At 48.5% G+C, this 14,289-nt stretch overlaps 1 protein-coding gene across 1 annotated transcript; it reads left to right on the forward strand.

The window, feature by feature from the left end:
• Positions 1-490: 490 nt before the first annotated feature.
• On the forward strand, positions 491-7,856 carry LOC119156313 (cytochrome P450 1B1). The gene is made up of 3 exons (XM_037405941.1): positions 491-1,554; positions 2,363-3,379; positions 4,942-7,856. The coding sequence occupies exons 1-3, from the start codon at positions 1,535-1,537 to the stop codon at positions 5,552-5,554; spliced, it is 1,650 nt and encodes a 549-aa protein (XP_037261838.1). The 5' UTR covers positions 491-1,534; the 3' UTR covers positions 5,555-7,856.
• Positions 7,857-14,289: the final 6,433 nt, after the last annotated feature.

Genomic DNA, 14,289 nt, shown 5'->3' on the forward strand with positions numbered 1-14,289 from the left:
GGTTTGGTAAGAGGGAAGTTCACTTTTTCTGGCACTGCTTGGAAAACAGTTTTGACACCTCTGTCACTTTGCAATGGCAAGAAGAAGAGATATGGCTGATGCTAGCCTGAGCAAGAGGCAGTTCTGCTGACTGGAAGAGCCCTGGACAGTGACAGCAGTCAGGACTACACTCCTTAGCAAAGACAGAGGCAGTAAGCAGCCTGGCCAGGCCTGGCTTCACACCCTGAGCTGGGCTAACTCCCAGCATCTGATTTTGTCTAATCCCTAAATGCTACCAAAACACTTTCTTTTCTTCTCATGACTTGACTTAGAGAATCCGAAATAAATGTTAGATTTTTTTTAAATTTTGCAAACCCAACGACAACAAAGCAAGCGCGTTCTGCTTTCTTGGGGAGCAGTTTCCTCGGTGCCTGGGGGTTCTGCAGCCCCGGTTCCACCCGGGGCAGCAGAAAGCCGGGGTGGGGGCCCTCGGAGCGCCGCCCGCAGCCCTGCCGGGGCGGGCGGAGGTGCCGCATTGAAGAGTAACAAAGCGCCGTGCGCGGGCGGGGAGCGAACGCGGGGAGGGGGCGAGGCGGGAGGGCAGCGGGGCCAGCCGCGGGGCGAGCTGCCCGGCGCTCCCCTGTTCCTTCCCCCCCGAGCCGGTGTCAGGTATTGCGAGGAGGGGTAGGGGCCCGGGGAGGAGATGGCTGGAGGCTTTCCAGCCCCGGCTCACGCAATGCAAACTCCGCACGCAACGGGGAGGCGACAGGCGGAGGAGGGGAAGCGCTCCGGCTTCCTCAGCCCCCAAGATGCAGGCGAGCCTTTGCCTCCCGACAGCGAGGGCTGCGAGCCCGCCCGCCACCCCGCTCCCCTCCCGGCACCCCCTCCGCTAAAACTTTTGGCCCCGGCCACAAAAAGCATCCGCGGCTCAGCCGCTCCACTTGGCGAGAGCCCAAGGGCAGCTGGCAAATAGCCGCGACCCCTCAAGCCAGGGGAAGGGCCAGGCAGCGGCGATTTGTCAGCGGGGTAACTGCGGCACGCCCGCGCCGCGCCGCGCACCGCTGATGCCGGCGGACTTAAAGCCGCCGGTACCGATGCCAGGCGCCCAGACGCGGCGGCTCCGGCTCGGGCTCCGCCTGGGGGCAGCGGGCCGCCCTCCCCGCGCCCTCTGAGCCGCTCGCCCTCGCTCCCCGCAGCGGGCTGGGGTGGCCCCGTCCCGTCCCCGCAGCCCAGCAGGCAGGTGGGAGGGAGGGGGCGGCAGCAGCAGCCCGCTCGCCCCCGGTCCGAGGGGCTACGCCGGGCAGGTGGCTGCGGGCGGGGCGAGCTCCGAAGGGTTAAAGCGCTGGGAAGGTGATCCTAACTCTGCGCTGGGATCGGGTGCAACTGGCATTTGCCTCACATGACCTGCCAAGCTCCGGGTGACAGGAACCGGGGCTCCTAATGAGTTTCCCAGAGGCTGGGATCTGAACGTCGCCGTCGCCGCTCTCCTCCCGAGGCTGCCCGTTAGAGCCGCCGGCGGCTGCCCGGCCCCTCTCCATCCTCCCCGAGGTCTCAGATGGAAGCACCGTGCAACAGGTCAGTTCTGCTACAGGCGCCCGGGGTGACCCTTTGTTTCACCCCTTCCTCCCCTCGCTGCTTCAGAAAGCCTGGAGCAAACGGCAGGAGCGGATGGCCCCCGGCACGGGGATGGGAAGCGGCACCAGTCAGCGCTGCCACGCCGGAACCTCAGGCATCCTCCGCAGCCCATCCCCGGGGCCGCCGGCCGCCAGCCTGAGCTGCCGCGACGGGCACGAAGGTGCGGGGAGGAGGGAAGGGCTCGGGCCAGGGTGGGGGCTCCACGGCCTGGGAGGTTTCCCCTCTGGAGCAGCAGGAGGCTACCAGGGCGGCGGGGGTCCTCGTTTCTCGTGGGGGCTCATTCGCCGGGCGGAGCGGTGCGCGGCGCCGGGATGAACCTGTCTCGGGCGCACAGCGGCTGCCTGCATCCGCGGCGGCTCGTCAGGCCAGAGCATCCTCCTGCCTCCCTTCCTGCCTCTCTGCTGTGACCTTCTGGATCCCCCGCTGCAAACTTTCCCCACCGGCGGAGGAGAGAGCAGCGGCCCCGCCGCCAAACACGAATTCGATCCCCTGTTGAGCGCTTGCCGTTTGATTATCGATTATGTTCGCACAGGATCCGGGCGGGCTTTAGGCACACGAGGAGCGCATAGCAAGGACGCACCCCGACTGCCAGCGCCGAGACGGCCACCGGCGCTGCGCTCCGCCACGCCAGCGCGCCCCTGTCCCCTCGCCCGCCCGGGGCTTCTCCGCGCCCGCGGGCGGCGGGGAGCTCCCCAGCCCTTCCGCGGGGCCGCCGACCTTGCCCTTGCCCTTTCCCTTTCCCTTGCAGCATGGCCCTCGAGAGGCTCGGGGAAGCTCTGGGCGGCATCCCCCCCTTGCAAAGCTCCCTGCTGCTCCTCCTCTGCCTGCTCGCCGCCATCCACCTGGGCAAGCTCCTCCTGCAGCAGCAGCAGCGCCGGCGGCAGGGCCAGCGCCGGGCGCCGCCGGGCCCTTTCCCCTGGCCCTTGATCGGCAACGCGGCGCAGCTGGGCAGCGCCCCGCACCTCTCCTTCGCTCGCCTGGCCAGCACCTACGGCGCCGTCTTCCAGCTGCGCCTGGGCCGGTGGCCGGTGGTGGTGCTGAACGGGGAGCGCGCCATCCGCCAGGCCCTCGTCCGCCAGGGGGCCGCCTTCGCCGGCCGGCCGCCCTTCCCCTCCTTCCAGCTGGTGTCGGGCGGGCTCAGCCTGGCCTTCGGCGGCTACTCGGAGCTGTGGAAGCTGCACCGCCGGGCGGCGCACGCCACGGTGCGCGCCTTCTCCACCGGCAGCCCCGCCACCCGCCGCCTGCTGGAGCGGCACCTGGTGGGCGAGGCGCGGGCGCTGGTGGCGCTGCTGGTGCGCGGCAGCGCCGGCGGCACCTTCCTCGACCCCTCGCGCGTCCTGGTGGTGGCCGTGGCCAACGTGATGAGCGCCCTGTGCTTCGGCCGCCGCTACAGCCACGGCGACGGCGAGTTCCTGCGCCTGGTGGGGCGCAACGAGCAGTTCGGGCGGGCGGTGGGCGCCGGCAGCCTGGTGGACGCGCTGCCCTGGCTCCAGCGCTTCCCCAGCCCCGTGCGCGCCGCCTACCGCGCCTTCCGCGACCTCAACCGCGACTTCTACGGCTTTGTCCGCGGCAAGTTCCTGCAGCACCAGCGCAGCCTGCGCCCGGGGGCCGCCCCCCGCGACATGATGGACGCCTTCATCCGCCTGCAGCGGGAGCAGCCGCGGCTGCAGCTCGAGCACGTGCCCGCCACCGTCACCGACATCTTCGGCGCCAGCCAGGACACCCTCTCCACCGCCCTGCAGTGGCTCCTCATCTTCCTCATCAGGTACGTGCCGACGGGGCGGGCCCTCCCCCTACCCGCCGCCCGGGCGGAGGCGGGAGGCCGGGCCGCCCCACCTGCCCGCGGGGGGGACGCGGGGGTCAGCCCGGTGCGGCGGGATGCGAGCGCCAGCCCGGGGGACCCCCCTTAAATGGCGCCGCACGGGCAGACTCGCCGCCGGGCGGGGAAGGGCCCTCTCGGCGGTACCAGCCGGCCCGGGGGCAGGGGGGGCAGCGGCGGCCGTCGGGGCCAGGGCCCGTGTCCCCAGCCGCTCCTAACTAACACGGAGCCGCCGGCAGAGCTGCCGGAAAAAGAAAAGGAAGGGGAGAAACCCCACGAAAGCCCAAACTACTCTGGCGGTTGGGTGGCGGTGCATAGAGAGGCTGGCAAAAAGGCTGCCTGAAAGGAACAGGTGCCACCCGGTCGAGATTAAGGAGATGACAGGAACAGGATAGCAAGGGCTGAAGCGAGACCAGCAGCTGGTGCGCCGGTGTCCCCCGCTGGGTACCGTGCCAGCGGCGTCTGCCCGCCCTGCCGCTCTGCCACCCGCGCCGCCAGCGGGGGAAGCGCACCGAGGGGAGCTGCTTTAGCAGAAGGCTTAACACTGATTTTCTTGCCTCTCCCGGCTTTTTCTTTCATCGGCTGCATAATTTGTAGGCTTGTGCAAACGCTATCTGCTTGGGCACTTCTTTAAAAACCAGGCAAATATTCAGCGCTTCGAGCTAAGGGTACGATGCCCAGTATTCACGTAACCTGTTGCGTTTCTCCCCACTACCTACATTTGCCCAGCATTTGACATGCAGATCTGCTGCAGGAGGAAGAGGCAAGAACACAGAAACCAAACTCGAATACTTAAAGCAAATAAAGCCTCTGGCAGAACGCATGCTTTTAGACAAGGAAAGGAAAACAAGTAAAATGTATTAATATTTTGATCTTGTTTGGTTACTGTGTAGTCTTCCAAATTATCCAGAAACAGTCATCTTAAATTACATTAGAAAGAAAATGTATTTTGGTATTAATTAGAAAAAGTCCACATGAGAGTGAGATGTCCATAAAGCTATTCTGACAATTATTAGCAGGGAGTATTTTTTAAAAAAAAGCTACAGCCTTTCATATGTACACAATATGTCTAGTGATAACAAACTCCATGCCAACTTTTAGAAGTCACATACACAGCTGGAAAAAAGAAATCTCATTCCCACAGAAAGCCCGATTATTTAAAAGATACAAGTAATTTTAGTTTTAGTATGAATTTTCAAAAATGGATCAGAATGTTGTGTTTGGGCATATTTTAAGTTAGTTTCATTTTTTATGTTGAGAATCAGTTAAATGTGATATTAACGTGAAAACTGAGTGTGTCTAAAATGACACCACTGCATGGGAAGTTTGGATTTTTCTCTCAGAGTTTTCCGTCAAGGTTTGCACATTCCTGCAATATATTTAAACTTTGCTCAAAATGCATTATTTGGGGTAGGGGTGAAGTTCTGTGAAAAATGTTTACAGCAAGGATTGTTTTTAAGAAAGTCTTTTAAAAGTCTTTTGTACACACATCTTACTTTAAATGACAGGTATCCGAATGTGCAGGCTAAAATGCAAGAAGAAGTGGATAGGATTGTTGGAAGAGACCGTCTGCCATGTGCTGAAGATCAGCCTCACTTGCCCTATATCATGGCTTTCTTGTACGAATCCATGCGTTTCAGCAGCTTTGTGCCTGTCACTATCCCACATGCCACCACAGCCAACACCTTCATAATGGGCTACCTCATTCCCAAGGACACGGTGATTTTTGTTAATCAGTGGTCAGTGAATCACGATCCAGCAAAATGGTCAAACCCAGAGGATTTTGATCCAACAAGATTCCTGGATGAGAATGGATTCATCAATAAAGATCTTACTAGTAGCGTGATGATTTTCTCACTGGGAAAACGTCGGTGTATTGGAGAGGAATTATCCAAGGTGCAGCTGTTTCTTTTTACTTCTATACTGGTGCATCAGTGCAATTTTACTGCTAATCCAAATGAGGACCCTAAAATGGACTTTACCTATGGGTTGACCATTAAACCTAAGCCATTTACCTTGAATGTTACACTTAGAGATACTATGGATTTGCTCGATCAGGCTGTCCAAAGACTGCAAGCAGAGAAAGCAGCCAATGAAAATCAGCTGTCAGCAAATGCCTAAGCAACAAATCTTGCATCTAAAGATAATCCCTCTCTTTTTAGACTTAAATAAGTTATAGTTTTTTCTGGTGATCTTTTTTGGAAAATAGCCAATATTGCAAGTTACAAGAGCAAAAAGGAAGACTGCACAAGGTATAATTCAGTTCTCTTTTTAACTCTAGAAGGAGAGCCAGGGGAGCAATATAATATATTAAAGGGTAAAACATATGCAATTTGAAAGTAAGCCTTTTCTTTTCTAGCTTGTTCACAGAAGTCACCATTGTAAAGCGCTTTTTATCTACTGACTGGTTGGAGCATCTCCAGGAACTGTTTATACAATCCTTTCCATGTCTCCATGCGCTATGCCTTAATGCTAAGTTTGCCTTCAGTGACTCCACATCCCGAAGTGAAATCTCATATTTAAAAAAAAAAAAAAAAAGGAGAAAAAAAAAAAGGTTGCTCAGAACGCTGCAGCCTGCCTTTGAAATCGCTGTACTGGGAACTGCCGTAGGCACACAGCACTGTTGTGACTGTTGGGATGTACATTCATGCCTCAATAATAAATGTTCAAATGATTTTTGGTAAAATGACAATGTGAAATCTTACCTTTAGCATTCCAAAGTGTTTACATAAATGACTAAAAAAAAAGGACTTGCTTAGAAGCATATTTGAAAATAAAATTCATATTTTATAGATAATGAACCGATTGTCCTAATATAGTAACTTTTCATTAAGTTTTGAAAGATCAGATTTGATATGTCACCAAATGGTGAGGGTGATACAAACCATATGCTAATATGTTCATTAGCAATATTCATTAACAAAATAGATATTTGAATTAGAAAGTTTTATAAAGGTATAGCTGAACTTTGTATTTCTGTAGTAAAGAGTTAATATCCCTGTCCCTAGGCACATAGGTAAGTCCAGTAAAATCCACATTGGCAGAGGTATTTTGGAGTGCTGATTTGGGGGTTTTATATTGAAACTTTCATGTTACAAGCCTCGAGTAAAGTGTACAGCAAATACGCCCCTGCTCACTAGTCATTCTGTTAGGCTGAGTTCAATGATATATCTAAAAATCAACCATGTTCTTTTAGTATGATTTGTTTGGAACAAAGTCTCAGAAGGAAAACTAACATTATGTGTCCTAATTAAACTACGCATTAACCAAAGAAAAAGTACTTTTAAAACTTTTGTGAGGCAAAGGACATAAAATCAAAACTAAAACCCCAGAAGTATTATTTTAAACTTGTGAAACTTTATGGCCTTGAACCTCTGGCTAACTTTTGTATATACAAAGCTGCATGCGTTCCTCTAAAAAGCAAACAACTCTATGTAAATGCCTGATTTTGAAAAGTGTTGGGCACTTCTTTGGAGCCACAGACCACCATCAATTACATAAGAAATCCATCAGAAATGAGAGTACTTCACATGACTTGCCACGTGCGGCCTAGTACTAAGCAAGGTGTTAGTAGCACTAGAAAATTAAGGGTGCAATGCTACACAGTAATGCAGCTCTGCTGAGACCTAAGCAAGTGAAGCTTTGCACTGGGTCTTTCCGATAGATGGCCAGTCTTAGTCATGTTGGCAGCAGGGACAGAACTTACACTGACATTGGGGAGAGCTGGGTTAGCAACACAATCCTGATCTTCTTAAGTAGAAGCTTCGCTACTGATTTAAAAAACCTGCATCAAGCCTAAAAGTATTACTCTGTAACCCTACACAGTAGTAATGTAGCTGTTTAAAGTCATATGGCATCTATCTTCTTTTTTTAGAGCTAAAAAAAGCTTTCTATTACATACACAAGGAGTAACCTCAGGTGTTTTTCTGAATTATGTACAAGTTTGCGTTATCTGAGAACTTAGCCTATACCTGTGAAAAGCTTTGCAAGATACCCAGCATTTTCATATGGAGATCTACATTAGATCAAGTGCTAGCAAGACAATTTCCTTGTACCTTTTGTAAGCATTGTTATTAAAAAAAATATAAAAAGTATGTAACCTACAACTGAATAGTTATTGTAATGCAAGGATCACCAATTCATATTTTAATAAAAATGGCTTTTGCAATTTTGTACTCTGCCAAAAGCTTTAACTATGCACTGGCTACTAATGGAACATTCATTCACACTGCTCTTGACTGTCAGGGGGTCACACACTATGTAGCTGTTGGTCAAATAGTGCCTCTATAACCTGTGAAGTTACTCACATTTAGTAGCACCCATTTAGAATGTATGCAGTTGTTCAGCAAGCTAACTTTTATGGTCATTTTGAGATGTATCATTGTGTTACCAAAATACTAAATAAAATTATTCTTACACTGCCTTTGCTTAGTTTTTGTATGGCTTTCTAACATCAAGATAAGCAAAATTATTATTTCTGATTTGGAAAGTATTATTATTTTAGAGATTTGTTCATATACTTGTCACTTTCTTCCCGTTTCTGGGTTTTAAAGGTTTTTCTCTTATCCTGCCCTTACACTTCTTAAGTCTGCCAGCTTACTGATACTTTGCCATCTGTGTTAAGCTTTCTCATGCTCCTTGCTAAGAACATTCCCTGCTGCTCATCTCAGCATCAATCTGAATTTGCTCATGTCTTTTGCTTTCTTCTAATACCTGCTAATCTCTCCTCACCCTGCACAATCTCCTATGCTATGTTCTTCCCTCTGGAATTTCAGTTTACTTCCATCTCCCCTTACTTCAAGCCCATAGACTTGTTTTCCTCTCTCCTTTTCCCTCCTATATCTAGTGGTGGCACCTATATACTCCTGATTCTGGAACCCCACCACTGCCTTTGGGACCATTTGTGCAGTTTTGGCCTTGGTGTATAATCAGGAATGCCAGGAAGGAAGTCTTGGGGCCAAACAGGCCTTAACGTGCCTTTGCAGAGCAACCTCTCACAAAATCAAGGCAATCCTGTGGTGAAGGCTGGTCGTTACTGCATATATAAAACATTTCTTCATGATGCAGCATCTCCCCTCCCTGCCTTCTTTTCCCCAGACCGCCACACAAGCCTGCTTACTTCAGAGCCGTCGTAGAAAAGACCTTCACATTTTCCTCAACCTCAAGGGAGTGGAACAAAAGCTGGGTGGGATGGAAGGGTGGGCAGACTGACTAGCAGTAATTCCCTCCCGATTTGGGATATTTGCAGCTGGAGTTTTTCCTTGTACAGGTTGAGTTGGTGAAATCTGAAGGAGCACGAGTCAAAAACTACTTACAAAGACCCCCTAGAAATAGCTAAGGACCTGTGGAGAAGGTGTGGTGTCCAAAGATATCCCATGCAGTGGACATGTGGCTGAGGCTGACCAGTGGGACATCGTGAGGATACAGAGCAGGTGTCCTCCCTGGGTAAAGGCCAAGAGCAACTTTATATAGTCAAGAGATGCTGCCACACTGTCCCTGCTTCCCATTAATTTATACGTATTTTTCTGCTTTACCAGCTGTCTACAGCTGAAGTCTAGACTCCCTCTTCGGTGTTGACTGACACATTTTTGCAGCAAAACCCACTACTATAGTGCCAAAAGATGTAGTGCTGATGCAGCCAGAAGTTGGCACAAGGAAAGCATTCTTGGAGGGAGTCTTGGGGATTCACTACAAATAATATTTATAGCAGTTGAGTAGGGAACCAAAAGTTTCTGATCGCCCACCATAAGCCAGTACCAAGTGTTAAGGACACAGAATACAACTAACTCAGAAAATTAGCTCAATTATTTCTTTTTTAAAAAAAATAAAATCAGTATTTCTGTTTTCCATTTGTTTCATTGGAGCAGTTGTTAGAAAAACTATCATTTTCAAACAAGGTAAGGTCACAACAGCAAGTCATGCACATCTCATCAGGTTTTGTGTTTGCACTGTCACTCCCTCCCTCACCAACCTGTGACTGGATGTCACCACAGCAATAGGGGAAAAATACATGTTGCACTTTCTTCATTAACTTCTTTGTATTTTATTTGATCAGCTGTATTCAAGACAAGATTTTTTTCCTTTAAAAATCTTCATGCTCAGGTTGTACTGATTTCAGCGGGTCAGGAAAGTCAAATGTCATCTCATGCTTGCTTTCTCTGTGTAAGGATGCATGAACACCCTTAGTCCATCCCCCAGAATTTTAGTAACACCTTTCATTCAAGTTGAAATAAGGGATTAAAAAAAAAGCCAAACAACAAAACAACAACAAACCCCAAAATAGGATGCACAGAGAGAAATTAGGACAACCACATGTTTCTTGGAAAACCAGCAGCTGTCTGTCAGGCCACCTCACTACATAACAAGGAGGGAAGGCAAGCAGGCTGAGCTAGCAGAGTTGATACGGAATACGTTTACGCTATTCAAGCATGCCACTACATTCTTTATGAATGCAATAGTTAAACTTGCCGACTTCAGCAGGAGTTGGTTCAGAGCTGCTGAAATAAGTAGCAATAACATAACAATAAGGAATAAGACTCATCAAAATTTGAGAAGCAACTGCTACTAGAAAGGGGAGAGGGGAGTCACTCCAAGATCTGTGCAACAGCTATCAGCACCAGCATAGTCTTGGCACAACATAACTAAATGCAAATTCACAACAACAAATTCCACCTAGTTTTGCACCAGACCCCGTACGTTTTTGGGAGTGGCAGGGCCTGGTGCATAGTTCTGTCTGTAGGAAATTGGTTCAGATTATCCAGGCAGGGCAACCACAGACAGGCAGCTGGGAGCCTACATTTTACCCGAGAAATGTTGAGGAATGAGCCATGGAAGTGAATAGTTAACATTTGCCTTTGCTACATCTTTAGCTTGCTTAAATTTTATTCAGACCTCATTTGCCCAAACAATAAATGCAACTTGGGACAACACTGAAGGTAGATCTGGCTTTTTTATTGGATGAAGAAGAGGGCTGGATTCTGAACAGTGCCATTATTTTGGTAGACAGTGCAACACACACAGCGATTCGTGTTTCAACAAGTTCTTTGCTGTTTATCACCCTGCATTTTTGCAGCTATTTTTTTCCCTATCCCTATACTCTTTAGCTGTGCTGGGCGTCTGAGGATACTGAACCATCAGTATGGTTAACTCAGAAGATACAGGATGCCAAGGCATTTCAACCACACAGGTGCGGAGGCAAGGAAGAGGGTGAATGCAGAGTGAACTTATTAAAGGTGCGTAAATCATCTGCAGAGCTATACAGGAGTCATTTGGTGGAGTGGCTGAGAGCTAGCCATGTCTCATATCATGTCTGAATGAATGAATGTATGAATGTCTGAATGAAAATACACGTCTGAAATGTAGGAAGATTCCAGCCCTGGAAGAACTGCACACAGGGTCTCTGATTTCCAGGAAAAGAGAGGTGGTGATTTTACATTGCTTGTACACATGGTATGTCAGGATTAGGGTGCTAAGAATCCACATGGTATTAAAGAGGTTCACTCACATCGTCATCAGGGAACATCAAACTGAGAGCACCTGGCCAAACCCTACCTTCACACCAGGCTGAAGTGTGGAGTGATTATTTTCCTGAAAACTTTGGACAAACAAAAGATGTTCACACAATAACTCCTCACTGCCTGTTAACCCTATTACTTGAGTTGGGAGGTAGCAAACATGGAAATGAGAGCTGCGGAACTAAACGCAAGGGACTGGGTTGTGCCATGCAGACTGCAGGATTTGGAAACAAAACTGGTCTACAACAGGAAGCCATGGAGAGTCTGTCATTCTCCTTGCCTCAGCATCCCCAGTGCCTGAGAACAGTGGGGAGGAAAAGGCAGCCCAGTTGCAACAGCCTAAACACTTTTTGAGGAAATTTTCCTCATTTGTTCAGACAGAATGGTGGAAGGTGCAGGCACTACATCAGACATAAACAGTACTAGTCTAGAGGATACATTCAGAGCAAGTCAGTGTCATTTTTTGAGCAACCTGAGCAGGAAAAGTTTTGTATCAGTTGGCTATTCCATGCTATACATTTCACAGAATCATAGAATGGTTTGGGTTGGAAGGGACCTTAAAGATCGTCTAGTTCAATCCCCTGCCATGGGCAGGGACACCTTCCACCAGCCCAGGCTGCTCCAAGCCCCATCCAGCCTGGCCTTGAACGCTGCCAGGGATGGGGCAGCCACAGCTTCCCTGGGCAACCTGTGCCGGTGCCTCACCACCCTCACAGTAAAGAAATTATTCCCAACATCTAATCTAAACCTACCCTCTTTCAGTTTAAAGCCATTCCCCCTTGTCCTATCACTACAGGCCCTTGTAAAAAGTCCCTCTCCAGCTTTCCTGTAGGACCCTTTAGGTACACGGCACTGGTGACACAGCCAGGAGCAGTCTGAGGAGTATCAAGAAGGTTTACAGAGCCCCAGCAGCAGCAGTAATGGACTCTGGAGCTTTTTCATCAGTCCTGCCAGTCAAAGGGAAGGGGTTTGAAAGGGTTGGTCAAGTGTGGCAAATCAACAAATGGTTATGGGACTGGTGCCGCTGCCAGGAGTTCAGCTACTTAGGCTGACCATGGGACTCACCTTGAGAAACCTGGTCTACTAGGGGCTGATGGGGTCTGTCTGTCAGAGAAGGGGAAGAGCATCTTTGGTCATAGGCTTGCCAAGCTGTTGAAGAAGGCTTTAAACTAAACTATACAGTTATGTCTTCAGTTTTATCTAGGCTTGCTAGGGAAAGAATGGTATGTATATTGCAGGATGCTCCAGAACTGCTTTTATCCTCTGATATTATTAGTATATTTTCAGTGATGGATCACTTTCTGTTGGTGAGGAAAGTTCTACAAGAGTAGACTTTATTTCTACAATCTCCTTTCTCCAAACCAAGCTCTGGTAAGAGCGGAGCAGTTACAATGCAGAACCAGGCTTCTAATCCTGTTAGGAGAACAAATGGCATTTCACATAATCATGTTTTCTGTGCTAAGAACAACAGAACACCTTCCACTTATTCGGACTACTCTGCTCATAACTGAAGTGGAGATGTGGAGTGAGGCACCCTTGTTCCCAGTATGAAAGCAAGATTTAAGACACATTTTTACTTCACAAAGGAAGTACAGTTTGCAATCATCTGCAGCATGAAACAATGCTCCATGCTTCTTTTATGTTTTGTATTCTGTGAAAAACCCAAGCTGCAGTTCAAAAATTTAATTCTACTGTATATCTTATTTTTAATTATACATCTACAGAGAAAAATCATAAATTGTGAAACTATTAATCTTTTTGTGGTTCAGGAAATTTAAATAACTCAATTCAAGTTAAAAAAAAAATGCCACCAGAAATTAAACTCAGACTGCACAATAATTACCATAATGAAAAATGAGATTCCTAAATGAACCTTTGCCTCATTGTAACAAAACTCCTTTTCCTTCCCTTCATTCATGTATATAGCTGCTGGGACACAGTGTCATGCTGCAACTTGTTCCAAGACCTAACTACATCCATCTTTCTGTTTCTGGCAGAAGCAAGGAAGAGCTGTACCTACTTTCCAGAAAAACACACCCTGCAGGGAAGCTTTCTGGGCAGCCCTGCCAGGTGGCACAGGAACAGGGAAGTGTTTTCCACCAGCTTTCTCTGGATGAGCATTCTTTCTCTAAGGTGCCTAACATCCTGCCAAGCCTGCATCTTCCAGGTATGTGACAAGCACTTGTGCCACAGTGAGCTGAGGGCATATCAGCCAACGGGATTTGGTCAGAAACACCACGGAAAATGTTTACTAAAATTAAACAAGGATGAATTCCCATAAAGGAGGGGAGAGGAAAAAAAATCCAGTTTAGACAAACAATTAAATTAAGAAGGTTCCCCCAAGAATTACAGGCAGATCCTCTAGTTACATTAGACGTGAACTGAAACCTTGCACAACAAAATCCTACTCCTGCTGGCATTAAGACTGAGATACTTAGCATCTGTGCACACAGATCTACAGCACACTAGCAATATTGTCCTCTGCATTTCAAGGATAACATACTAATTGCCTTAAAGTCATCAGCAAAGCCAGAATTCAAAGCATTTGGCTGATAATGTATTCACTATACAACATTGTTTCAAATATCTTCATGTCCTACTGAAAGTCAGAAAGATTCCTTTCTTATCTTCACAAGCTATCTCTTGCTGTAATACAATACTTTTGTGCTTGAGTAAATAGCTTTAGCCTGTTCCCAGAGTTAAGCGCATACAGTAGTTTTCATTGGGTATAAAACCATAAAACTGTACAGCAGAATGGAAACCTTTAGGAAAGTTCTTGGAATAAATAGATGCTCCATCAATTGTCTGAATGGCTGCAATTGTGAAAGCAGAACAGATACGTAAGGACTGGATACTAAAGATAACTTTTGCTCTCAAGAGAGCAGATGCCTTCTTCTATGGTTTATGAAAAGTCAATGAATTAAGTGACTGGACCTCTTCAGCTCTCTTTATAGCCCCCAAACCATATCCTGATCACACCATAATGTTTTTCCTAGCAAAGATCCAGTTAGCATGGGTTCCTGCATCCTTGCATTCATATACAGTCTCGGTCTTCACGTAATTATGAGCAAGTTCCTTCCTGAGGATTTGTCATCCCTCTCTTCTTCAGATATTCCCCCGAAATACACATAACTTCAGCTGGCAAAAGAGTTCTAGTCAGTTATTTCACTGAACTCAAGTCATATGTATTTATTTTTCTAAATAGGCACCTTCCTGCCTTTTGAGGAGATCCAGCAAGGTTTGGTCATATGCTAATAGAAGCAGTAGTTCTTCAGGCTCAATAGCCTAGAAGATTCTCTATGTATGGAGGAATAAGTACAGGGAAAATCAGGGCAGCTGAGA

The sequence above is a fragment of the Falco rusticolus genome, chromosome 12, assembly GCF_015220075.1.
Source record: "Falco rusticolus isolate bFalRus1 chromosome 12, bFalRus1.pri, whole genome shotgun sequence".
NCBI classification, from domain to species: Eukaryota; Metazoa; Chordata; class Aves; order Falconiformes; family Falconidae; genus Falco; species Falco rusticolus.

Excerpts from the sequence above, each read along its gene's own strand:
- LOC119156313 (XM_037405941.1), top strand. The coding sequence starts at position 1,535 with ATGGAAGCACCGTGCAACAG. Across the intron at positions 1,555-2,362 it reads ATGGAAGCACCGTGCAACAG|CATGGCCCTCGAGAGGCTCG; the intron begins GTCAGTTCTGCT and ends TTTCCCTTGCAG. Across the intron at positions 3,380-4,941 it reads CTCCTCATCTTCCTCATCAG|GTATCCGAATGTGCAGGCTA; the intron begins GTACGTGCCGAC and ends TTTAAATGACAG.